At 41.6% G+C, this 27,598-nt stretch overlaps 1 protein-coding gene across 1 annotated transcript in view; it reads left to right on the plus strand.

The window, feature by feature from the left end:
* The window catches only part of TTC21B (tetratricopeptide repeat domain 21B), a 49,824-nt gene extending 23,410 nt beyond the window's left edge, over window positions 1-26,414 (plus strand). The window contains exons 13-29 of the mRNA XM_020789420.3: window positions 1,006-1,163; window positions 2,598-2,819; window positions 5,189-5,427; window positions 7,095-7,167; window positions 8,174-8,284; window positions 9,201-9,339; window positions 12,927-13,033; window positions 14,240-14,428; window positions 14,559-14,669; window positions 15,556-15,637; window positions 17,393-17,543; window positions 18,452-18,613; window positions 19,748-19,943; window positions 21,172-21,396; window positions 21,745-21,865; window positions 25,329-25,396; window positions 25,751-26,414. Coding sequence (XP_020645079.3) covers window positions 1,006-1,163; window positions 2,598-2,819; window positions 5,189-5,427; window positions 7,095-7,167; window positions 8,174-8,284; window positions 9,201-9,339; window positions 12,927-13,033; window positions 14,240-14,428; window positions 14,559-14,669; window positions 15,556-15,637; window positions 17,393-17,543; window positions 18,452-18,613; window positions 19,748-19,943; window positions 21,172-21,396; window positions 21,745-21,865; window positions 25,329-25,396; window positions 25,751-25,828 — 2,432 coding nt within the window. The 3' untranslated portion in view covers window positions 25,829-26,414. The remainder of the gene's footprint in view (window positions 1-1,005; window positions 1,164-2,597; window positions 2,820-5,188; window positions 5,428-7,094; window positions 7,168-8,173; window positions 8,285-9,200; window positions 9,340-12,926; window positions 13,034-14,239; window positions 14,429-14,558; window positions 14,670-15,555; window positions 15,638-17,392; window positions 17,544-18,451; window positions 18,614-19,747; window positions 19,944-21,171; window positions 21,397-21,744; window positions 21,866-25,328; window positions 25,397-25,750) is intronic.
* The last annotated feature ends 1,184 nt before the right edge of the window (window positions 26,415-27,598 follow it).

Raw genomic sequence — 27,598 nt, forward strand, 5'->3', positions numbered from 1 at the left:
CCTGAAACATATTTGTTAAATATGATAACATTAAATTTGAAACAAGAGACAAAAATTTACTTCTACATATTAGGAGCAGCCAGAATACAAGTGGCAAAACAATGGAGGAAAGACAAGGAGGAACCTTGGTGGAGGATTGTTTAATAAAACTACAGGAATTAATATTAATGGATAAATTAACAGACTCATTGAAAGGAAAGAGTAGAATGGAGCACGAATCCCAGTGGGGGAAAGTAAAGAGTTATCTTGGAGAAAAAGGGAAGAAAGATTCCAAACCTTTACCAAGTGACTCAGACATAAATTAGATGTAGAACTGCTCTCAACATTGGTAGAGGTAAAAAATGAAGTAAAGTAGATTGTTAACATAGATACATAAAATAAGAATTAAGAAAGGTATTATTAAGATTGTGAAGAAAATAAATGTCTGGTGGAAAATTATTTATTTATTTATTTATTTATTTATTTATTTATTTATTTATTTATTTATTTATTTATTTATTTATTCCATTTATACCCCACCTATCTAGTCATTGCGACCACTCTAGGCAGGAGGTAAAGATGTTAAGACTTACTATTTTGCGTAAGAGATAATAGAAAATTATCTTGGTTATGTGCTTACATTGTGATAATTATTTACTTTGTTCTCTTTTTTTAATGGCAATAAACTTTTTCTTAAAAAAAAAGGTGTAGGGAATATGTGGCCCTTTAAACTTTCTTTGTATTATAGCTCACACTGGCCCTAGCCAGCATTACCAAGAACAAGGGATGGCCTGGGAACTGCAGGCCAGCAATATCTGGAGGGCTGCCCCTTCCCCCATTGGTAGGATACGCCAAGTAGTTGGCATACTGCCAAGAACTTAGGTTGACCTTAGAGACTGGGCTCTTTGTAGGTAAGAGAGAAGGTGCCATCTGTGATGGTAAATTGTTCAGTGGCCAGAACAGCATCTGAAGGTTTCAAGTTTCTCTCTCCCACCTTTTCTTTTATCCTTTGTTCACCTGGAGCAGGAAATGCAGAAGCATCCCAGGATATCCTGCAGCACTGTATAGAACAGGATCCTTCATATGCAGATGCTCATCTCCTTATGGCTCAAGTTTATTTGTTGCAAAACAACTTCAAGCACTGTTCCCAGTCCCTGGAGCTCTGCCTCAGCTACAACTTTGAGGTAAACTTGAGTGAAAAGAAGAAGAAGAAAAAACTAATATTGTATGTCAAAGTTCTCTGTTTTAATTGCACCATGCCGTGGAAAGAAATCCCATCCATAATGGAAAGAATGTCTAGTCAGACATCACAGTAGCATCTGAGCCAGATTTAGTAAGTGGCAGGTGCTATACAGCCAGGAAATTGTCATTTAGTGCTATGGCGGGAATCTGAAAACCCAGTTTAGAACCTTTTGATATGTTCAGCCACAGCAAGCAGAATTTGCTGATGGTCATGTGGGACCTGGGAATACAATTTGTGAATTTTCAGGACACCTAGTTGTTAGTCTGCTGTATTTGAATAAGTAAATCGTGTCATCTCTGTAAGTTATCTGTTCATTTATGATAATATATCTGATACAGCGTCTTCGACCTTGTCAGCAATAAACACCATAATCATGAGAAGGAGTAGGAGTAGGAGGAACAATAGTTGAAGTTGCTCATCGTCTCCTTCTCTTGAATGGACTAAACTCTGTACGTGCTGTGCTCTCAGGAATACAACAAATAATACTAAGGCACTTGAAGGAAGGGGAGGGAAGAAAAAAGGCAGAATTTGACCATGCCAGGAAAAACAAGTTGGCGGGGTAATAGACCTTTATATACACGTTTAGGCATCGCCTAAAGTTGGCATGCTGATTTTTCCTTGCTTGTGTTTTTCCTCCAGGCAGAAAAGGAGTTCATCCTTCCTGTGGCATCAATGATGGGGCAAAAACTAAGGTCATAAAAATAGAGAGCCATATTGGTCTCCACGCCAATTGTACTGAGCCTTAAGAACAGTGAAGATAGCTGCCCTGGTTTATTCTTAGTGGCATGACCAAAGATGAAGGGCTAAATCCAATTGTTAGTCCCAACTAGCAGAAACCCTGTGAATGAATGGGATTCGTTAAGTTGACAGTTCTATAAACCTCATAGATTCAATGTGTCTACTGTATTCAGGGCTAACAATTGGAAGTAGCCTTCCTGTTGAAACGTAGCCACCTTTGCTCCTAGGGTCTAGAGCTCATGCTACGTGCAACGCTCAGTTTCTCTGAATCCTTCTGCAGTTTTGTTAACTCTATAATGATGTTTGAAAGATTGGAGAAAACGGCATCTGGGGTCCTGTTACGAAGTTCAGCCATTCTATAGTGCAGGGATGGTGAATATATGGCTCTCCGGATGTTGGGCTGAGCTCCCATTGCCTCTCACAGCTAGGACTAATGGGAGTTGTAGTCCAACAGTATCCAGAGAGACACATTTCCCCATCTCTGCAATAATGCTTTTGATAATAGCTCAAAACAATGTACATATCAGCCAGAAAGATGAAGATGATTTGATATGATGAATGATCTTTCATATTTTCTTTTATTTCTTATTTTTAAAAAAATCCTGAACACAGATGCTGATTCTTTACTTTTTACCAGGTTAGGGAACATCCTGTATACCACTTAATAAAAGCTAAAGCCCAAATAAAGATGGGTGAAATAGCAGAAGCCGTTAAAACCTTGCAGATGGCAATGAATTTACCAGGAATGAGAAGTGTTCCTTCTTCAAAATCAAAAATGAAAAAGATTGAAATTGATGGAAGTGATCGTGTGTCTGTCTATCTAGAACTGGTAGATGCTCATCGTTTAAATGGAGAGCAGGTATGACAAGATGATGCATGCAGATGTAATGCTAATATAATCTTCTGGTATGATTTGCCAATTCGAGACACAGGTTATCATCTTTGTAATTTGTGGAATCCCCAAAAGATTTGTGATTGTCCTGCTAGCAGTGACAGATTGATTTCATTCAGCTATCATGCAGAACTTTTGTTTAGTGAAATGTGAATGAGCCTAGCCTCCCCACAACTCACATGCTCCCTCTCCTCTTAGCTTTTATAGAAGCTTTTAAGCAAATTGTGGTTCACGTTTAACTATGGTCAGCTCCAAAACAAGCCAGCTTTATTAACCATGTTTTGAACATGGTTAAAACTTAGTATGTTAATATTCACCACCATTTTACTGACAAAGTCCAAAATAGAGTAGTCCTAGATCAAGCTGGAATTTTTAGTATGTATACATTACTGAAACAGTGAGGTCTACGCTGGCTTGGGCATGTTCTGAGAATGGCTGATGGTCGGATTCCAAAAGATCTCCTGTATGGAGAATTAGTGCAGGGAAATTGCCCCAGAGGGAGACCACAGCTAGGATACAAGGATATCTGCAAGCGGGATCTGAAGGCCTTGAAAATGGGAAACCCTGATATCTGAGCATTGAGCCTGGAGGCAGGCGGTGCATCACGGCCTCTTCCAATTTGAAGAAACCCTTGTCCAGCAGGCCGAGGCAAAGAGGCAGTCACGAAAGTAGCAAAATCAGGGAGCTGGACAGGGTACAATTGTATTTGTCCTCAGTGTGGAAGGGATTGTCACTCTTGAATTGGCCTTCTCAGCCACACTAGACGCTGTTCCAAGTCCTCCATGCAGAGCACGATACCATAGTCTGAGACTGAAGGATGCCTATATATGTTTACTGTCTTGGACACGAAAAACAGAGGTTAATCAAAACCTTTGGAATTCCTCTTCATCCCAGCCACTAAGAAAACATAATAAGCTGCATTGCATTAGAAGCAGAAGCTTCCAAACTCATCTCTGTCTTGCAGAAGGAAGAAAGGAGGCAAGCCTGAGCAAGGGTAGATCTGTTGGTGTCTTGCTAAACCAGAAGTTGGAAACATCTGAACCCAGCCATTTAAAAGAGGGCAAAAGGTTTCCCAACTCCCCACACATTTGTGCTGGATAAGATTTATTTGGAAACAAGAGAAAACAGTCAAATGAAGTATCCCATGTAGTCATTTTTGTCACACTGGTAGCTTTTAAAGCAGTGATTCCAAAAGTTTGATCTGATGTGTGTTCTATGTAGTTTGTGAAACTACTGTGTAAACAGAAGAAAAATAAAATGTGGAATACCTTTTAAAGATGCAGATGCAGCTCCTGTATTCCCACACAGCTGCTCTGTGAATACTCGGGAAAGAAGATACACATGCTTGTACTAGCTCTGCCTCAAGATTTTTGTGTAATGCTCCCTCATTTGATTGTGCTAGTCCTCACTGTTGTGTTGCCTTGTCTGATTAAGTGTCTCACGACACAGAACCTGTGCTAGCCATGTTGTTGTATTAAATAGAAGGCGCTTAGCTTTGGACAAGAAAGGAGGCAGTCAGCTTCAGAAAGCCTTCTTCCAGGTCATAGAAGGGCTAAGTCTCTCAATGTTCTTGCTTTTATCCAAGGCTTGGAGAAGTTACTTTTTTGGACTGCAGTTGGTAAAGTCCCTCAGTTGATCCCACCTGCATGTTGATTGCACAGATGTTGAATGCATGGATAGGGCTAATGAGAATATCATTCACAACAGATCAGCTTCCCTGAAATACAATTTGCTCAGTGCCACCAGTCTTCCTTGCCAGTGCAGAATGGCAGAAATGTATTGGGTGTATTTTAGGGTATACTATTCATCCAAAGCAGTTATGAGCCCCATTGTGTTTGGCTCAGCCTTCTCTTGAACCAACTGTTTATCTTAAATAACATCCTTTTCTTATTGTCTATGGTGTTCAGTACTCGCTAGAAGTTAAAATGATTGAATTGATGTTAATGCGCTTGGGACATGATCTTGAGAAGAGAAGACTTGCTGGAAAAGACAATAATGCCAGGAAAAACAGAAAGCAGTAGGAAAAGAGGAACACTGAAGATGAGATGCATTGATGCAGTAAAGAAAGCCACAGGTGTGAGCAGGGCCATTAGTGGCAGAACCTTTGCAGATCATTCATTCATAGGGTCACCTTAAGTTGGAAGCAGATTGACGGGAGGTAGCAGCAAAAGCGCAGTGTACGACCCCAGTACACTGCACTCTTGTTACATGCCATCAACAAACTAATTGATCTTGAAGGGGATCCTTGGAAGTACATTGTTTTGAAATTAAAGTTTTATAGGAATGTTTAAGGCACAGAAGCCTACATTTTACAAAAGCTCTGTTTATTTTTGAAGCATGAAGCAATCAAAGTCCTCCAAGATGCCATCAATGAATTTTCTGGCACCCCTGAAGAGCTGAGAGTCATGATTGCTAATGCAGATCTAGCTCTTGCCCAAGGAGATATAGAAGGGGCATTGACCATGCTGAGAAGTATCACACCAGAGCAGACCTACTATGTTCAAGCCAAAGAAAAAATGGCAGAGATCTATCTGAATTACAGGAAAGACAAGAAGCTATATGCAAGCTGTTACAGGTAAGAGCTTGAACTGCCAAAAGAATACTCTATCCTACTCCTTTTCTGCTTTTTCCCCCGCTGCAAAAATAAATTGTGCCACTCAAAAGTGCTATAAATAGATATTCAGGATGACATTCATTTGAAAACACTTGCTTCATGTTGCTAGATGTAAATAAGGACATACAGTGGTGCCTCGCTGTGTGAAAACATCGCTGTACGGATCAAAAAAAGCCATTGGAACGCATTAAACTTAGTTTAATGCATTCCAATAGCAGCTTTACTCACTGTACAGCGATGTTTCTCCGATGGCCGGCAGTCATTTTCGCGCCCTCCCCTCGCTTAACGAGGGCGCGAAAACGCTGCGTGTGGCCATTTTGGGGCTTCCGGCGGCCATTTTGAAGCTGCCGAACAGCTGATCGGTGGGTCACAAAGCGAAGGTCGGTAAGCGAACCGCTTACCGACCTTCGCTCTGCGATTTTGATCCATAGGGGCCGTCGGTGTGCGATCGCATTTGCGATCGCTAGAACGGCCCCGTTGTGCGGATTCGTCGTTCTATGGTGCACTCATTGTGTGAGGCACCACTGTACACAAACATACTATTGCCTCTTTTTAAAAAAACACCAAGTCCTTTGACTAACAACTTCATTTAGTGGAGCACTGAAGATAGTTTGCAGTAAGGCACCCTGTTTCTCAAGGAACTTGAACCAAAGGGCTCTAAGCAGGCAGGAGTCAGAACCATCTGCGCTGACCCCAGATTTGCATTATTTCTGCATGTGTACAGAGGGCAGGAGGGCTTCAAAACTGGGACTCCTCTGGGGTGCAGAGAGGAATCAATTTATGGCCACCCTGTCACTCTGGATCTTATGACTGAATGGTGTTTGGGGTCACTCAGCTTCTTCAAACCAGACAGCACGGAGAGGACAGTGGTCTCCATGGCTCCCACATGAAGGGCAAAAAAGCTTCCTCCTATTTTAATTTCTTTCTCCTGATACCTTTTGTTTTGGTTAATGATGGTCCCTTTTGCCTTCTAAGCTCTTTTTTACTTAATATAACTGCATGTCGACATCACACATAGTGATTACGAGCATTAGCCTAACTATCCTTGTGTGCATTTCCTCCTCTGGTATGCCTGTGAGGAAGAGAGCACAAATTCTGTTTCCATTTTGAGTTAACTGCTGCATGCCTTACCATCTGACTCCATAAACTATTGTTTGAAGTTGGCTTGTTCCTTATTCTTTTCTGGAAAGATGGAACTATTAATCAAGAAAGGAAGCAAACACTTCTACACTTCTCCTCAGAGGCTCACCAGAGAATGAAAGAGCAGAGCAGAGCTTGGAGGGAGGTTAGATATATTGTGATCATGCTGTGTTTTGTCCAAGCCAACCTGGTCTTTTCCATGATTCCCAATGGCTATAGCTCTGCTGCCAAAAAACGACAACAAAAACAAGTGGCGTGTAGGTTTAGACATTTCAAGTAAACAAAGATTTCCATGACAATGACTTGTCTTGTTTTTTTCCCCTCTAGTACATGAAAGTTATCTTTTCTTTCTAAACTGAAGTTTCTGAAGAGAACACATACATGTTTATTGCCTGTCTGTTCATAAACAAAACCCTGGGGCACAGAAGCCTAGCTTACTTCACCAGCAATAACACCAATTACTTGTTTCATTTTTTTTTTCTTTGTAGAGACCTGGTGGAGAAATTGCCAAGTTCTCACACCTTTCTTCTCCTTGGTAATGCATATATGAATATCCAGGAGGTAAGCACCTACAGCATTAAGGTGCTGTTTATCGAATGAACATAATTGTTGTAGACAATTGTCTATGCAAGGACATGGTCTGTCTGAGCTCAGTAACAGTGCCGAAGAGGTTGCCACGGAGCTCAGCAAAGCCTTGTACCATCCTCTGTCCCCAGAACTAGTATGGATACCTATACAGATACGTACCCCCAATCTGTCTCTCCTGACACTTGGTTTAGCCTGTGTGCAAGTGATTGAATGAGGATGCAGCAGATACACATACCTTCCTATACCCATAATAGCTCAGCACACGGTGAATAGCTAGATAGCTCAGTGGATTAAGGCATCTGGCTGCCTCAGTTTCTTTGCTCTGCCTTCTCCGAGTTAGGCTCTCCTTGCTTACTTCCTCCTCTGCCACCTGGCTTTGCTGCTGTCCAGATCAAAGGCTGCTGAGACTTCTCTGTAGTTTTTTCTCTTCTGTTCTCCTCCATTCTCAACTTTGGGTGCTTAGTTTAATTTTTAAAACCCTCTCTTCCCTTTATTTTATACTGCTTCTCTTTCTGCTCTTCCCTACCTCAGCATGGCTTCCTGTGCCCAGGCCTTAAAGAGAGAAAAGTACAAAAGTCTGTGTCAAGAATCCAAGATAGTTAAGGGCTCCCAAGATGCCAAAGTTTTATTTCCGATATTGCCGGAGCCAGTGACTGTACTACGTCAGGCACTTTTTCAGCTTCTTTGAACCTTTATTCTCTGAGCCAGTGATTGGGTGTTGCTTTCCTAATTCAGGTGCAACAGATGCTTCCAGGCAATGTTCTGGTTTATGAAAAAGTAAAGGTTTGTTGCAGTTTTTGATCTAGGATTGTTTGACTCCCTGCCTTGAAATTCGGGTTCTGCTGAGCTTGGTCACAGTTTGGGACAACCACTACTACCGATACTTGTTTTCAGCCACAGTAAACTTGTACAGGGTGTTTTCAAGCCTTTTAAATATGATTGGTTTTTACATTCTTGACTTTCTGCACCCATGTTTTAGCCTGAAGAAGCAATAGAGGTTTATGAACAAGCTTTGAAGAGGAATCCTAGAGATGGCACTCTGGCTCGTAAAACTGGGAATGCTTTGGTCAAGACTCACAACTATTTGAAGGTACACGAGGAAGAGTTTAGGCCAGACTTTCTTAAGTGATAGCTTTCAAATGTTCTAGCTTCTGTTCACTATCCTTTCATGGCTGTGCTGGCTGAGAATGGCAGAGGGTGTAATCTAGCAAATCTGGAAGGTGCCTGTATAATCATTTTTGTGATATTCCAGGGGAAAAAAATAATCTTCCCTGTAGAAGAGGACACATTTGTGAATGTTAATGTGCCCTCAGACAGTGAAAAGCAAGCAAACAATCCTAGCAGTGCAAAGAATTTCGAATATCCTGCTTTGACATTACTAGTTTCTCTCCCCCCCCCCGCCCATCATGTAAACACGTAGGTTTTTCTGCGAACATGGAAGTAATGTTCAATTCCTCTAAAAATGAAGCAGGTGTTATCATTCTGACCAGGATATAGATAAAAACAGGCCAAATTGAAAGAAAGGGGAGGTGTTTAAGTGTACAAAGAGGACACCCAGATAAGTAGTGCATTCCCTTTAACCCTCATTTCTTCTAGAATTCTTTAAACTTCTAAGGGATAACCTCCATAAAGTGTCTTTGTGGGATGGTTCGGACATCAAAGAGAAAAATGTTTTCTCACCAAGGATCATTAAAGTTGCAAAGAGCACGTAAGAGTTTATAATCTTCTGGAGATGGGGGGATAGGAAGGTATCTCCTAGCAACTATCAGAACAAAATAGGGAAATATTTAGAAAGTATCTTCCTTGATCTTTGCTCCATTGTTTACAGTTATTAATCTGTGTAAGAAATGGACAAATTCCATGATGTTGTAAAGGTGTCTTAAGTTTCGAAAACATAGTTTTCCACTTGTAAGTCAAGTGTTTTTTCTTTCTTTCTTTCTTTTAATCTTCTGCAAATGCTTTAGAAATGTCAAGTGTAAGTTTGTTGGTTGGGGATTTTTTTCTAGGCAATAAATTATTATGAAGCTGCTCTGAAAACTGGACAACAGAATTTCCTTTCTTACGATCTGGCTGAACTGTTACTGAAACTGAACCAGTATGAAAAAGCTGAGAAAGTCCTCCACAAAGTTTTAGATCATGAGTCTGGTATGTATGCATGTACGTACAGTAGTACCTCGGTTTACTAACGCCTCAGTTTACGTAATTTTCAGTTTATGAACAGAAATCTGTTGAAAATAATGTCTTGCTTTATGCTTTCGGGGGGTTTTTTTTGGGGGGGTTGCGAAGAAAGTTTCCCCAGGATGCTTTATGCCTGGAGGTTTGTAGCGCCGCCCCTGTTCCTATGGCAATCCGCATTTCGGTTTGCGAATTTTCCGCATTACATAACATTCCGGATAACGCATTCATTTTGTAAAGTGAGGTACTACTGTATGTATTTAATTATTCATTAAATTTTTTTTGCCCCACCTTTCTCTTAGATTCAGTGTTTTCTTTTTAAATTCACAGATTGGTGCACATAATGTGACCAAGTAAGAAACCTTTCCAAAAGTTAGTAAGAAATTACTGACATCCTGTTGCATAGCTCTGTGTGCACAGCAAGAATAATGTCATCAGTGTGTGCAGTGGGAATGGCAGCAGCAGCAGCTGTAAATCACCACTGATTAAAGATTCCTTTGGCAATTTCAGGGGTGCATGCAGCTAGTGCACAATGCATCAAAGTCACATGTACCAGGAATGACAGGAATAATCATTGGTGATTTACAGCTGTTGTTGACATTCCCATTGTACTTGCAGAGCTGCACAACAGGATTTCAACCAATGTACATTAATCATTTTACTCCATTTGCTTCAGGGATATGTATTTTGTGTTGGCATGTGTAAGAAATAGTTGAACTTTGGTGCTTTTGCATATATTTTGATGGTAAACATAAAATAAGCCATGTTGGATCAGACCACAGGTCTGTCTGTCTAGTTCAACCAACCCCCCCCACACACACATATAGATAGATAGACAGACTGACCGACCGTCTTTCAAACCCCTGAAGAAAAGATACAGTGGTGCCTCACATAACGGGCGCCCCGTTTAACGACGAATCCGCATAACGATGATTTTTTGCGATCGCATAACGATGTTTCCTATGGGGGGAAATCACTTTGCGATGATCGGTAAGCTGTTTCGCTTACCGATTTTCACATAGCGATGTTTTTTCCCCAGCTGATCCGCGGTTCCAAAATGGCCGCCGGGTAAAACAGGGACAGATTCCTCGCTTACCGGGCAGCTAAAATGGCCGCCATATGGAGGATTTTCGCTTAAAAGGTAAGTTTTAAGCCCATAGGAACACATTCAAGGGGTTTCAGTGCATTCCTATGGGCTTTTTAATTTCACATAGCGACGAATCTGTATGGCAACGATTTTTGCTGCACGGATTATCGTTGCTATGCAGGGCACCACTGTACTTTTCTGTTCATGGAAGAAGTCTATTCATAAACAACATTCATTGAGTTCAAGCTCTTAGTTAAAATGGTCAGGGTGTGTGCGTTGTTCTGTTGTTTATTTGGCTAATATTCACCATTGCTAATATTCACCATCCTGTTTTGGAAGATATCTTAACAGAGGGGGGATTGACACCTCCCTCTCAAAAGACCAGTTACATAATCCATTAGTATGTGCAAGGAATAGCCTTTCTGCTAGTGGAATTCTGCTCAGTGCATCTTAGGATCTATCCTACCAATAAAGATATACAGTATAATGTTAACCCAACAACTTTGGACTCCTTTTCCATGGCTATTTATTACATTTTCCAGCATTGACTTGTACAATATAGAGCTTAAACAAAACCATATATTAGACAAGTCAATGCTGCTTGTGGAAGCTGAGCTGAGACTAAGCCATGAACAGCATGAGGTTGATGGAGACTAGAAATGTGTCTTAGGTTTGATCTCTTCATCGGGGTCCTGATGACTTTGGTGATGTGAAAGCCTATTTTTAAATGGGTTGACAGAAAACAAATATCAGTGACTTTGGCTGAAATCCTGTTGCTTAACATAGTAAATTGCATTATAATAGGCTTATTGAATCAGTAGGGATTTGTTGAGTCAGCTCTTCTGTTGATTCAAAAGGGCCTACTCTAGATGCGACTTACTTTAGTCAGAACTAAAGTAGACCCATTTGAAACAATATAACTTACAGAGGATCCCATCCTTCATGTTTGTATTTCTTTGGCATCTCTTTGTGTATTCTACTGTGATGCACAGTGAGATTTGTGCAAGCCTGCTCCCTTAGGAGATACATCTCCTTCTTCACCACAGCAGCAGTCAGTGAGTCAGGTTTAACATCAAAAGGTTTATTTGCATTAACAAACACAGGGTCTCTCAACTTTAGTCAGAGTAGAACTTAAGTTCTCCCCTTCTGGACTCCAATCCTCTTTCTTAATGTCCTCTGAGCCTGAGGTATTACCTTGTAATAAACTAGCAACTGGTAACAAGAAGGACACATGCCAACTCACCAGTGGGCTTACTTGTGGAAAATCCATCCCACATTGGGTTCCTATTGCCTGGGTCTCTCTGGATTCTGGGTGGCATTTGTTTTTCTCCTGTTTTTTCCTGAAAAAAATGTTTCAGAAATTTTACATCTCTAGGAACACCGCCTGTTTCTACTTGTTTCACAGTGTGTTTGTGTCATGCTCAGCTTCTTAATCTTGAAGAATGAGAAAGACACATGTTAAATTTAGCGTCACTCTATTGGCGATCTTTTGGCTCTGTGTTATTATGGCTCTTAGCTTTTTCAGTAAGGAGAAAAGTGTGGAGAGTGTATTCAGTCTTAACACCCTCCTTTGGAAAAGTGGGGGGGAATGATCTGCGTGGATGCTTCTTGGCCAAAGGAGACAAAAACATTTTTCTTTGCAGTCCATGCCTTGGTTTGTTTTTAGAGATGGGGTATTCGTATTCATATACAAATATCCGCGCACAGGTGGAAATAACGAGGGTCCCACCACATGGGGCCGGACTGTCCGCTCACGATTTCACTGCAGATGCCAGCTCCGCAGAGGCTTCCTATCATGCTGTTCTCCGCAATGGATTAGCCACTCTCCAACCTAGCAGAGAGGCTTACCATCCCGTCTCCTGCCAGGACTGGTTAATCGATTGCGGACAATGGCGCGATAGGAAGGTCTGACGAGCTCGCATCAGTGGCGAAATCGTGAGTGGACCGTTTGGCCCCATGGGGCTGGACCCTCGTTTTTTCCACCTGTGCGCCAATATTCGTATACGAATACCCTCATCTCTGTGCCTTTTGTATGCCCTGTGGAGCTACGTCTCCATATATCTGTCTCGAAAGAGCAGAGGATGGGGAGGAGAGGGGAAAGGAGGTCTCCAAAATGCAAGAGGCATGGAAAAGATCTCTGTGCTTAAGTGCAATGCGTCCTCCTTCCTCACCAACGCCAGTTTTAAAGGCGAAGCCTGCAAGATTTTCATTTTCCAGCAGAAGTGACCCTAGGGGAGGTGCTGCTAAAGAGGAAGCAAGGGAGTGTAACACTTCGGTCACCTCCTTGATCATCAGCCTAGATTAAATGGTTTCTTTTGGAATGAACTGGGACATATTTTTTTTCTAATTCTTCTGTAAATTTCCTGGTGGCTTTGTTTGCCTTTTGACCAACCCCCTTTAAGGCATCTCAACTCATTCCTGCTAATTTGGAATACTAATTTGTCCAATTATAATCTTTTTCTTCCCAAAGTAAATGATCTCTCTTCCCTGATGGAAGATGTCCGTTATCAGGTTCTCCTTGCGAAAGTTTACAGCAAAATGGGGAGCACAGAAGATGCTGTTGTTTCATTGCAACAGGTAAAGAAATATTAAATTAAGACCAAATACCTGTAATTGAAATAGTAATGTACTCTCCCCATGGTTACCCTTACTTCCATGCTCTGTTGTTTTCCTGTGTCCATTCTAAGTGGTAAGCCCTCTATTGAGATGTGTCACAACTGTTCTTTGTAAAGCACGACATAACTACATGTCGCTCTGTAAATAAATGAATTATTTTTAAAAAATGTAAATATGCAGGATCTTTCTGTTAAAGTAGAATTATTATTCTCCACTTTGCTTCCACAGTAAATTTGGCCTCTTAGTGCACCTGAGTGAAATTACATTGCTGAAGCTTGAATCTCTGTGTACAGGTTGGACCAGGAAAAACCCTGGCCTTAAAACCTGGAGGGCAAATCATTGTAGGCAGCATGTGGGCTATGGCTCCCTCGTGCCCTCTGGAGCTTGCAGGGCAATTTTGTCAAATTTTAAGGCCTCATGGCACCACTGGATTCCCCCCCCCCCACAACCCCTCCAACTTGTTTTTAAATTAAACTCTTTGCCCACTAGAGGGCACCAGGGGACTTTTTCAGATGAGAATTGGGGTTGTTTTTTTCTTTTTGTAAGGAGAGATGGGCCTCGTCCACCCTGACAGAACTGAGCTTGATAGACAAACAGTCTATGCTGGTATAAGCAGTTTCTTATGGACTGAATCCAAAATTAATCCCAAATAAAACAGATCCATTAAACCTGTAAAATATGCATGATGATTTACAAATCCCATTCACTTCAGCGGGCCTATATTGTTTGGAAGTAGAATCGGATTTACCTCAAGAGAAGGCCATCCTTTTAGAGTTTTGATCAGGGAGCCAAGACTGTATTGCTTTGTATGGCCTTTGGTATTTAAAATTGGTTTTTAAATTGGCTTTTTAAAGTATAGTAAGACCCCATATCTGTGGAGGATTGGTTCCAATTTCAACAGCTCTGTGGCATTTCTTTTTCAAGGACAATTAAGAATCAATTTCCTCATTTGCCAGGCATCTTAAGGAAAGAGCCGGTGGGAAGGCAGGAAGGAGTGGGAGATGGAATAATAATAGCAATAGTGGTGGTGGTGGTAGTAGTAACAGTAGTAGTAGCAAATTCTGGATTTCTAGAAATAAGGAGGCCCTTCTGAATTGTGTGGCTTATTCAGAGTTTCTCACCCATGTTATTTCCTCCTGTAAGCCATTCTTTTTGCTTTCCTGTCAGGCTCGGGAATTGCAGACCAGAGTCCTGAAACGGATTCAGATAGAGCAGCTGGATGCTGTGCCTGTGCAGAAGCAACTTGCAGCTGAAATCTGTGCCGAGATAGCAAAGCACTCAGCGACCCAGCGGAACTACGAGAAAGCAATTAAATTTTACAAAGAAGCTCTTGTTCATTGTGAGACAGACAACAAGGTCAGCTGCGTATCAGGATTAACCATTTCCCTTCAAGTCTTGCTTTAAACGGCCTGGATGTCAGGATGTGTGCCATGAACTTCAAATAACGTCAGATAGAATAAATGTGTATCTATCCTTTAACCTTCAGGTGATGCTGGAACTTGCACATTTATACCTTGCACACGATGATGTAGATTCGTGCCAACGCCAATGTGCTCTCTTGTTAAAGAATGATCCAGACAATGCAGCAGCTACTATGGTTGGTTGATACCCATGTTGTCTTGAGAAGGGTAATTGGGTTGAATTATGTTTTATTTTTTAAATATAAAGATAACTTCTGCAACATGTTTATGGATACATTCATTGTGTTCATGCATTCTAAATTCACTCAAAGTAGGGTGCTAGTAAAAAACTAAATAAATGTCAAAGTAGTAACTAATAAACAATTTGTAAAACCACTTCAAAATATGATGCCAAAAAGAAGCAAAACTCCTACAGTGTGACAATTAAAGCAGTGGAAAACTTCGATTATGAAAGCATTCTTGTTTGCAGCATAAATTATGTAAAAAGATTGGTGAATCTCCCTGGGTTTGGACGTTCCAGAGTGAAAACCACTGGTCCTGCTCCATGCCCCAAATTCGTGGATGACCTGGCAGCACAGGTCTGGTGGAATGTGGCATTTGGAATTAGCCCACATTTGCAGTCTGATAGGAAAAGTCTCTGTGGGTGACATTGTATGCTTTGACTTTTGGAAATAAAGGGATGTTTAGGCATGGCAGAATGTGAGAGTTACATGGAATGGTGCTGGAGGGGAAAGAGCTGGATGTAATGAAGAGATTTTATGAGTGGGAGCTTATAGCCTTGACATAGTACAGAAGCTGTGCAAGAGAGTGACAATTGGAAGTATTGTTGGTGCCTCTGAAAGCAGGCAGGTTGAGTAAAAGCATGATAGCGACGCTTAGTAAGGGACATTTTTAGAAGGTACTTTTTCCCCTCCACACACACCCCCAATTTTGGGGTTTTCTTGAGCAGTTGAGGGTGTGGCCATTATGTAGATATGTTTACCTGATCTTGCAAGATTAAATTGCTGTGGATCACCTTTGTATTGAATTCTGTTTAGTTTGCATGTTGCTTTATGTCTATAGATGATGGCCGACCTTATGTTCAGGAAACAGGACTATGAACAAGCAGTATTTCATTTCCAGCAGCTCCTGGATCGAAACCCAGGTGAGCTTTGCCCTTTTTGTTGCTCCTTTTTTTAAAAAAAATGATTTTACTAAAATTATTCATGTTGATAGGCACAAATGTTACAGAATTTGGAGGGCAGTGCATTGTCCACACTTGTTCTTGTGTGTAAAAAAGTGTCACAAAAGCATGGTCAAATAAGGAGCCATTTCCCAAGACAAGAAGGGGTGAAACCCACTGTAAAAGCAACCAAAAGATTGTATGGGTGATATTAAAATGTCAAAGAGAGAGAGGAAGGAAGGGAGGGATTTGCTTTGGTCTTCTTGCTTTCTCCCAAAGCATCAGTATCTAACCAGGAGAAAGAGATTCCACTGTGGGATGTGAAGGAGGCCAGTGGTTCTGCAGATTTGAAAGGGTCTGAAAGTTCAAGCTCAATAAAGGTCATGTAGCTTCTTAAGATCAAATTGTGGTTGGATTGCAGGGTCCATCCACTTCAGCCACCATAACCAATGGATGGTATCCATTGCAGATCATAAGGAGGAACAGAAGTTGTCCAACCTTGTTTTAAGCTTACAGATAATATATTCATGGATAGTTTTGAGTCCATGACTTCTGATTGCATGGTAGGCAAGGATGCTACTCCTAGTTGTCAAACAAGTCATGTTTAGCTGGAGTGAGGACTAAGGCAAAGGACAAGAAAATATTGCGCCATTTTTTAGGATGCCAGAATGCATCTTTGTCACTGGTGCAGGAAGAAAGCATCTTTGTTTCAGTCTTCCAGGTATAATTTGTGAAAATCCTTTCTTAATGGCCAAGATCCTGTTGCTTAGCAACAGTACCATTAGAGTAGACCCACTGAACCAATGGAACTTACAGATGAATTGATTCATCATATCCCCACTACTTCAGTGGGCTCATTCTAGTGTGACTTACTGTGCTAAGCAACAGGGTTTCAGCCAATACATGACATTTAAACCATTTATTAGCCTGGTATATTAGGAGAGATTGTATCTGATAGGATAAATTATTTGAAAAGCATAGGAAAAGAATGTTTAAACTAGAGATGAGCACGAACCAGTTCATCCCAGTTTGTAAAGGTGATGATGCTTCTCTGACCCGCCTCTTCTGGCTCAATCAGCCACTCAGCAGGCCCAGCATGCTGGTCTCCTGCACCTCCTCAACAGATCTTCCAGTCCTGGCAAGAGCTCAGGCTTCTCTGCCCCTCCCCTCGTGGTTGAACTCCCACTCAGACAAAAGGGCGGGGCAGAGACATCTGGGCTCTTGCTCATGACTGGGAGATTAGCTAAAGAGATGGGGAAAACAAGCAAGCTGGGCCTGGTGAGGGTCTGGTCGGCTGGATGTGCTGGAGGATTGTAGGAGTGCCTGGCATGTATCTGGGCCACTGGGAGCCACATACAGGCTACTGGCTATATTTATCCCAGCCCAAATTTGCCCACATGAGCCTAAAACCAGTACTTCCTGTTAGAACAGCTTGGTTTCCTAAATGTTCTTGGATTAAACTCCCCAAAATCTTAACCACTAGCTGTGCTGGCCAGGATTTCTGGGAGTTGTAGTCCAAAAACATCTGGTGACCCAAGGCTGGGAATCCATGGAATACAACCGTTGAATCCATGACCATTTGATGAGTCAGTACTTACATAATTTACTGATTCAGAGGGTCTACTTTAGTTAGGACTGATGAAAGGATTTAGGCTTTAGAATCTTACATTTGATTGTAGTGCAGATTTTTAAAACCACGGTTGATTTCTACAGTGCTGTGAATATTTATGTTGACAGATAATTATGCAACACTGTCACGTTTAATTGACCTTCTGAGAAGAGCTGGGAAACTAGATGAAGTTTCGAAATTCCTAACAATGGCTGAGAAACATTCTCCTAGGACAAAACTTGATGCAGGTTTTCACTATTGCAAAGGATTGTATCTTTGGTAGGTGTGGTAAAGTACACTAAATTGATACTGCCCAAAAAGATTTGCTTTACCTTTATTTTCATGGAGCACCAACAGTTTGACACTAGTCTTAATGTCAAGTTCTTTCTACTCAGTGTGAGTAAATGAACTGCTCACCCCTCTTCATGCCAGCTTAACATCCCCTGGTTCTTCATTCTTCCACAGCTCCCTGACCGCTTTTCTGCCCCCTTTTTCTGCTAAACAGTGCTTTCTGTCTCTAGCTGAGCCATTTCCCCAAACCCACTTGCCTCTTATGTATGGCAGCATGCATGTTCTTTTATTGTTCATTCCTTCACCAGCCATTTCTTTCTTTCTTATCCTTTCCTTCCTGTGGTCCAAGACAAAATTCTGTTGTCATAGAGATGAACTAATTCATTTGCCAAATGTCATGTGAAAATATATATGTAATTTGATACACTGGACAGGCTTAAAGCAAGATGTCAACAATTCTGCTTTGACAACAACTCTTGTCCCTTCTTCACCTTATATACTTAACTGTCATTCCTCCTAGGCTGCCTTTCCTTTTAGCTATGCAGAGCCCAACCTTTCTGCTCTCCTCAGTTCTACCTTACTCCTAGTAGCAGAACAGAGCATTTTCCTTCTCTAGCCCCCTGTGAGAGGATCTTTCCTTAGCCATTAGTACTTACTCACAATGTGTTGCCTGCTCTTTGCTCCTCTGCAGCTGGAAATTTAGTACTGTCACAATAGGTCCTCTAGCATGTAGGGAATATCCATCAATATTCATTTTGAAAAATACTGGAGGAGTTTTAAAAATTGTGTTGCTGATACACCTAAATATAGACTTGGATGGGTCTCAGGGTTACATTTTCCTTTTGTTCTAAGCTTAATTAGTACCGGTTCTAAAGTACATTTGATTGCCTCTCTAGGTACACCGGTGAACCAAACGATGCACTTCGGCATTTTAACAAAGCAAGGAAGGACAATGACTGGGGACAGAATGCTGTTTATAATATGATTGAAATCTGCCTAAATCCCGATAATGAAACAGTGGGAGGTGAAGTGTTTGAACATTTGGATGGTGACACAGAGTGAGTCATGATGAGACGTTTATGACTTCTGGCATTTTAATGTAGTACCTTATTTTGACAGATCGTCAGTGATGCTCTGAAGACTTCCTTCAAATTATTTTTGGGTACCAGCGGTGAGGGTCAGGATGCTGAACTCTGTCCCCATTGCTTCCTATGCTCGTTAGAGAGCCATATGGTTGAAGCAAGTGCCTGGTGGAGAAGAGCCAAGTTCAGAGGTCATAATTTCCACCCTTTATTTCTCTTGCAATCAAGGCCATGAGACAGCATTCAGAAAGCTATGACGGGAAGTTCATTGAGCGATGGAGGGTAGACCAGATTTGTGCAAATCACACCATTGTTGGCTGTACATTTCTTTTGCTATTATTTATTTATTTATACCCCACCCCTCTAGACCATGTCTACTTGGAAATGAGGTCATCATCATTTGTTTCTCCTTTCAAACAAAACAAGGAAAGACCAAGCCTACCAATCAACAGAATATTTTATCCTACCTGAGGTAGCAGTATAATACATACTATGTGACAAAGGGGCAGTAGCCTTCCCCTATGTCTCAGGCTATCTGTGATTACTTCTGTATGATCAGACATGTACCAAGGTAACCACAATAAGGGGTATGACAATAGTTGCCAATACTGTACTTTCCATAATTTGCTCTAGAACACACCCGGGAGTGTGTCTTGCTGCCCCTTTTCATTCTTATGGCTCCCAAAGACACAAATGGTGTTCCCAGCACTATAGCGGAGCCAAGGCTCGCAGGGATGAAGCCTGGGGACATTCTCAGGAACAGGGGCTGTGACATCATCTGCTCTACAGCCCAGCCCAGGTTGCCCTGTTCCCTCCAAACAGTTGCTTGCAGAGAACCTGATTTTTCCAGGAATCGTACGTACATTGCTGCAGTTGTAATGTCTGGTCTTAAAGGAACAGCCAAGAGCTATTAGTTTACAAAAGATTTGTTCCTCATTTCCTCAGTGGTTCATATGAAGCAACAGAGCATTTGGGGATTTTTCCTTGTATGGACAAGTAAGTGGCTATGGGACCTGCCATCATGAGTAAACTCCCCTTCCAGATTTCACAGGACGCCACTGGATACTCCTTGCGTTTGAAGATGTTTTCTTTTTCTCCCCTTGTTTGTAGTATTTCCACAGAGAAACAAGAATCTGTACAACTGGCTGTGAGAACAGCAGAAAAGCTCTTAAAGGAACTGAAGCCTCAGACGGCTCAAGGTCATGTACAGCTTTGCATCATGGAAAATTATTGCCTTGTGGCAACCAAGCAGAAATCAAATGTTGAGCGAGCACTAAATGCCTTTACAGAAGTTGTTGTTAATGAGGTGGGTTGTTCAAAATGTCCGTGCAGTTGAATCTTAGAAACAATAGAAGCCAGGGGGGCAGGGTGCACACATGGCAAAATGGCCCCCACCCTCTAGAGGGCAGAAGGGGGCTTCTCTAAGCAAACACTTTTAAAGGAAATGTTATTTTTTAAAAAAATATAGAGGATCCCCACTTGAGAACTTTCTATTACTACTGAATGCTCAAAATTGCCTGTTTTTCCTTATCCTCCAGCTTGCCTGTTATTTAATGCCAGTGTTGCCCCTTCACATAAAAAGTGTGCTTATGTTGGGGAGAGGGGAAGCCATCAGAGAATTTACAGACATGAGAAGTTCAGTATTTCGCTAAAGTAGTGGTGGAGTTTTCAGTTGTTAAAACAGGTGATGTACCAGCTCATGCCAGGAAAGTCACTCACATGAGAGGGTAAACTCCGTAGGAAGTAATGTATGAATCCTTTTTCCGAGACATAGCTGTAGGCATTTGACTTTTATCAAAGTATGGCTGTTCGTGCCAAAGCAGAAGTCCTCGTGGGAGAGAAGCACTGCCTCAGCCAGTCTCAGCAGCAGAACAAAAACAGTGTTTGTGCTTCTCTGAAAATGTTTACTTAATAGGGCACGCCTTTGCTACCGTGGTGTTACAGATAACATCTGAACCTGGCTACTCGAGCGTCTTAAAATGACTGGCCAGCCATTGGTATCACTTCTTATGTTTCGGATGTGTATCTCCGATCTCTCATTTCGCTATGGTTAAGGCTCTGGGTGGTCCTTAACGGTGACATTAAGACACAAGAAAAACATGTTTCAGTCCAAAAGCCGCAGCAACAACCCTCCCTGCATGGATCAGTATGTTGAGGGGTTTTGTATGTGAGAGAGGAAGGAAAATAATTCCTCCCCACCCAGCAATCTAGTTGAGCTACTGCTTGTGGAAGAGTCTACAGTGGAGCAGAGAGCAGCCTGGCTGCTTGGCCCAGCCCTAGGGATCCTGCTGTGCATTCAAAGAAGGCCTGTTCTTTCTTCCTTACTCTTTGGAGGGGCTGGTGCTGCTCAATTCACACCTCCCATCTTTTCCTAGAGAAGGGTGATGGGCTCTGGGTTTTTGGCCATTGTAAATCTCTACATTAAGGCTGCACTTGCTGTCATCAGTGTCAAATGCATCTTCTTGAGAATATTGGTAGCTGCATCAGGTTTTCGGTTTGTTGTCTGAATTGTGTCCTGTGTTGTTTTGTTCCAGAAAGATCACGTTCCGGCCCTTTTAGGGATGGCTATTGCATACATGATTTTAAAACAAACCCCACGAGCCAGGAACCAGTTGAAACGCATTTCGAAAATGAACTGGAATCCTATTGATGCAGAGGAGTTTGAGAAAAGTTGGCTTCTGCTAGCTGACATTTACATTCAGTCTTCCAAATACGACATGGCTGGTGAATTATTAAAACGATGCCTCCGTCATAATAGGGTAATTGACAGGCCAGAATCTCATGTCCTATCAGATGTCTTAATGTTTTCCTATACTTTTTAGACTGCTAATATGACCAGTCTTGTGGAGAGCAAGAGGTACAAATGCATGCTTCAGCCTTGGGGTGTAATTTGTGTAGACACTGCTCTTGGCTGTGCAGGGAACTGTGGTACTTGCCATTCCCTCTACAGTCTAGTGAGGATGCTGGTCATTATTTGCATTCTTCTGTTTCTTTTCAGTAGTGAACCGAAAAGGTCTAAAAAAATTTAGCTTGCCGTTTTAAAGAGCTGAAAAGACTGATTTAAAAGTGAATTGGTATAAGAAGTTTCCTTTTCTTGTTTGCTTTAGTCCTGTTGCAAAGCTTATGAATATATGGGGTACATAATGGAGAAGGAACAAGCGTACAAGGATGCAGCTGCAAACTATGAGATGGCCTGGAAGTATGGAAACCAAACAAATCCAGCAATAGGTAGGTTTGGTGTTAGCTCCTGCCCTCTGGTGGTCCGGGAGGAACCATAATTTTCCAGATTGAGGGAGGTCTTTCCCAAGTATATAGGCAGGAATAGAATGTAGGAAACGAATGTTATACTGGGTTAGACAATTCGCCCATCTAGCCTAGTGGTGTCATCTCGGATTAGCAGAGTATCCTTATCTTTGTGAGAATCACTTCACTTGATCCCTTGGATCTGGAAAAATATAGGAATCTCAGACCTTTTGCTTGCAAAGAATATGCCGTTTTCCCCATGAGCTGTCTCTTTTCTATAACCATCTGTCAGATCTACTTTGATTTCGATTCTGGCATTTAGCAGGGGGGTTGGACACAACGGCTTTATAGGCCCCTTCTAGGATTCTCAGGTTCTATAACCCTTCATGATGGATCTCAGCACATACCTGACCAGAGGTGACAGTTTCTTACAGCTCTTAAAACTCTCTTGCCTTTTTTAAATGGTCGCTTCTTTAGCCAGCATATGAAGATCTGCACTCAGCTTGATATTTTAAATTAAAAACACCCTCCTTAACAGAATAGGATTTTAGTTGTTTGATTGTGCTCACCTACTATTACTCACATTTACGAAGACTCTCTAGGTAGATTGGAAGTTAGTAGGACTGTTCCCTGCCAAAGAACAGCAATCCTGAACCTGCTGATCTTGAAGCTGCCTTTTCAGGATATATGTGCAGGGTTCTGTTAATTGTTTAAGTATGAGTTTTCATCAAATGAAAACCACCTGGTTCAAGCTGCATAAACTTTCAGGTGAATCAAAACAGTAAGTCTGAAGGATAAGGCAAATCTCATATATTTTAACAGAATACATGGCATGTGTCAGAGTAAGAGCCGCCTTAAAAGGCCAGCTCATCTGTCCGTGGGAGAAGGCAAAATGGCCCTTCTAAAATGGTGGCTGCTGTCTGGTTTTATAAAGACTTGCTACAGTAAAAACAATAGCTGTCCACTTAAGGGAGTGTTTAGTACATTAAAATGTGGTAATAAAGTAACATGTGGTGTCATTAAATAATTAATCAAAATTAATTAGCTACACATTGCAACTTGTCCCAAAATAAATAACAGAAGGTTCTCAATGTGACAGACCTTTGTGCAAGACTGACTTGGGCATTGTTCTGTTCTTCATATACAGTATATAATTGGGGCCACATACATGACATAGGATTGTCACCAAAAGAAAGAGGATGGAGTATTTCCCTGAATGTATGGGAGACTTGTCCTATTTTCCTGTGCAGGGGAACCATGTATTTTGGACATGGCCTCCTGCCTTTCCCCAGATTGATGGGGGCCAAGGCTGTATTTTCAAGGTGACCTCAGGTTCCCAGAGGATGTTGGCAGCAAAGCAGAATGTAGAGTTGCTGTCTGTCAGCCAGGGCCACAGAGTTAGACTGAAGGAAAGCCACTTGATTCTCCATGATGGGACGCAATCTGCCTGAGAGGAAGCAAGCCATCTTGTGTACATCTGACAAGCCTCCTTTTCCTGCTCCTATAACCTTTTAAGATGCGAAGGCGGCAAGAATATGCCCCCAGTTTTAACTTTTGTGGAGTGGGAAAAAACAGGATTTGGTTCCAGACACACAAACACTCTCAGCTCAGTTCCTCATCCTGCTTACATAGGGGTCAGCAACATGGTCCAGAGGTTGTAAGACTACGACTCTTAAAATCCCTGACCATGGGCCATGTTAGCTGGGGCTTCTGGAAGCTCTAGTCCAAAATATCCAAAGGGCATCAGGTTGTCCACCTTGCTCTTGACCTCTGGTTTACTACAAACCTTCATGCTGTCTGTAGGAAGTGAAAGAAGATGGTTAAAATGTCTGCCCTGATCTCAGGCCAGTGCTTCCATTTGAGTCGGGGGAATCAAGTGGTGCTCTTTTCAGATTGGCTTTGAATCCGTATAATATACAGTCGTGCCCCGCTTAACGATTACCCCGTATTATGACGAATCTGCTTCACGACGATGTTTTTGCGATCGCAACTGCGATCACAAAACAGTGTTTTAAATGGGGTTTTTTCGCTTTGCGAAAATCGGTTCCCTGCTTCGGGAACCGATTCTTCACATTACGATGATCAAAACAGCTGATCGTCAGGTTTTCAAAATGGCCGCCGGGTACTCAAAATGGCTCCCCGCTGTGCTTAGGGACGGATTCCTCGCTATACAGGCACTGAAAATTGCCACCGTATGGAGGATCTTTGCTGGACAGTGAGTTTTTAGCCCATTGGAATGCATTAACCGGGTTTTAATGCGTTTCAATAGGTTTTTTATTTTTGCTTTATGACGTTTTCGCTCTACAGCGATTTCACTGGAACGAATTAACGTCGTTAAGCGAGGCACCACTGTATTTATATGAACACTACACTGCCCATTAAGACCTTGGATGCAGGTGCTGTATAGCAACTGCTGTTGTCTAACCTTTCTAAGTTGAAGAGATGAGCAAAGGAAATGTCTTGGGTCCCTTTGGCCTGAGCACACACCCACACACCACCATCTGATAGCTCCAACATTAGCTACTGTTGCAGCCCCGTTGCTGCAGCCAGCAGCTTTCTAGCCTGAGCAAACTCAGCTTTGTGGAGACAAGCCTGGGGAGATGACCAGTCCATGTAGTTTTAAATAGGATTGTAGGCATAGCTGTAGCTGAGGTAGACCCATTCTAGTGAACCTGTGCACTGACTAGCTTAAATGAAAGCATCTGTGGCCGATGTCTGCCAAACTGGCTGCTGGAGGGGAGGGGAAAAGGGAGGGGAGGGATTTGTTGTCTCCTTCTCTCCCTGCTCAGTTGCTGCTGCTACTGTTGCTGCTGCTGTGGTTGTTGCTGTAAGCTCCTGCTTATTTAACTGTACAGTACCTGCTTTAAAAAGGTGTCAGGGATCTCCCTTCTTATTTTATGAAAACAACCACAATACAAGTGTCTATTCTAGTCTGTGCTTGGAAGCTGCCCTCTAGATTCCCTCCTCCTTTCAAAGAAGACCAGGGCAATAGTTCTCATTTATCTCCTGTATCAGAAGGTGGGAGCTCTCGAAGTGCAGCCTTTGAGAGAGGGGCAAGTCTTAGAGAAATGCAAACAATGGGCCATCTGTGCCTTTTCCCATTCTAGAATTTATTTGGCTCTTTTCCAACATAATTGTTTTTTTAAAAAATATTTATTTATTTAAAATATTTATTACTTCACCAAAGCAGCTTGCATCAATTAAAAAAATGTAAAGAAAAAAAACCACTAAATTATGTAAATATTTAAAAATAATTAAATGAACATTATATTAAAAGTGTTGGGTAAAATCAGATTTGAAAGGAACAAAAATGCAAACCATACCATTTTAAAGCCTCTCTTAAAAGACATGCACAAGCCACATTTGCTGCTTGCAAAAAGAAAAGACTTCTTCACATAAAACCTTTAAATGTTCCCTAGTGCAAAGAATGTCACATACTGTTTTATAGGTTTCAAGCTGGCATTTAATTACCTGAAAGCTAAGAGATACATCGACGCAATCAGTGTTTGTCATAAGGTAAGGTATTGTAAATATAAAATGATTAATTGTGACTTCGTGTTTTGATATGGCATTTAAGAGTTACAGCAAAGCAAAGGCAGTCACAAATTCTTCATTTAAAACTTAAACTCTGTGGGTGAGTGGGTATATATGAGAAAGAGAAGATGCTGTATGCATATGCCATTTTTCATGACAGAAGCTAGACATGCAATTTCCTCCATGTTTATGTGTTATTTTGGTACAGTACATCTGTTGTTGTGAAATACCCTTGGGTATATATATCAATGGAACCGACAGGTAACCTTCAGCTCAAATTTATAATAAGACAAAACATTACTGCTGTTTTACTACGAGCATTGTTTCTTTCAACAGGTTTTAGAAACTCATCCAAATTACCCGAAGATCAGAAAAGACATACTTGATAAGGCACGCATATCTTTAAGGACTTGAACATTATTGTGTATGTTTATCTTAATAAGGGGGGGGTATTACAAAGGGGGGAATGGGCTGCGAAGACATCTGTTTAGTTTGGGTGATGCTGCATGCCCCACCTGTTTCCACTGGAGGATTTTTTAAAAATGAAGAGAGACTACTTAGATTTATCTCCCCTCTGGAAGAGGATGTTTCAGTACTTAAGATTCAGTAAACGCAAACTATAATTTGATGTCTGTTACTCTCCACCGATGGGTACCAGCTGCCATCCCAATAAATCACTTCAGTGTAAAGGAAGGACAGAGGTAGGCGGAACCCCCTTTGAAGGTCTCTCTCAGGCAGAGAAATCTTCAGAGAAAGTTTTCCAGCTGCGCTCATAGTTCCTTCATATAGAGGTGATTTATTTGGAGTGAGATGATGGTTTTTAAACAGTGTATAATCAGAATCCTCAAAGGCAATAAAAAAAGAAAAAGACAACACAATTGCAATGCTTTATCTGTGTCGTTAAGTTTTTATGTACTATTCTGGTTTTGTTAAGATGTTTTTCTAAAAAGAAAAACCAAGCAAATTAAAGAACCTAACAAATTATTGTTTTCTAAAGCAATTCACTTTGCTGCTGACTAAGTTATTTTACTTTTTTATGGTATGCAAACATAAATAAAGTATACGTGTTCTGCTGGCTTTCTAAAGATGGCCAAAATCCTGTTGCCATGCATGTAGCATAAATTGATCCGTGCTGCAGTTTCCAGGGAGTTACACCTAGCAGAACATCATTGCAGTGCACAACTTAATTGTGCAAAGTATTGTACAACAGTGCCTGTGAAACTGCTTGCAGAGTGTGGTTTCTGCCATTACATAGATGTTGCAGCCATGTGCGCAACAATACCAGCCTAGCTATGAAACAGGACTTGGCCAATGCATGTACATAGATGGCACTGGTATCTTTCTTCTCCTTCAAAGATGCTCAGAGTTATATTGTAGCCTCATAAGTAGTCTGCAAAATGGATTTGGTTGCGAGACAATGCCCTTCTTCAGTTTTGGATGGGGACTTCAGTTTCCTACACCCAAGCCTCGCACTTCAGTCGTTTCAACAAACAGTGATCAAATATCACATTGCCGGCACCCCACACACACACACACACACAGAGTTTCATACATAGGAATATATTTCTGTTGGAATGTCTAATTTAAAAATGTCAGCTGCCTCTCACCATTTACCCGTTTGTATCATTCATTCATAAAGCAATTATGTCAAAGAGCTTGTCTTATTAAGCCAGCATTGGTGGTGTAGCCTCTGGAAATTCTCAGGCACTTATTTTTCAGAGAGGTCTTAGTCTTAGCGACCTCTTGAACATCTGTGGTCTCTTATTCAAAAGCAAAACTGCAGAAACAACAAGGCATGTGGGATACACATGCCTTGTTGTTTTTGCAGTTTTGCTTTTGAAACCTGGGCCCACAGCCACTCGGTCCTCACCGTGCTCCAACAGCTGTTGTGGACATCCTATTTTAGAAGGGAAACCACTGCAGTGCATGTATGTCATTTCCTCCAGTGTTTCTCTTTTAATCTGGATTGGTGGGAGGTCTGGATGGGGTAGTCTCTTAAAGTTTAGGAACAGAGAAAATCAACATAAAGAGCTTTTTATAGATATTGTGTGTTTCAAACTTTCTGTAATGAAGTGGGTGGGCAGCTGTTGAGCATACAGATGTTTTGGATAACACCAACAATCCCTGACCTGGGTGTACTGGGCAAGAATGATGGGTGCTATAGGGCAAGACACTTGGTGGGCC

This window comes from Pogona vitticeps, chromosome 1, assembly GCF_051106095.1.
Source record: "Pogona vitticeps strain Pit_001003342236 chromosome 1, PviZW2.1, whole genome shotgun sequence".
NCBI lineage: Eukaryota > Metazoa > Chordata > Lepidosauria > Squamata > Agamidae > Pogona > Pogona vitticeps.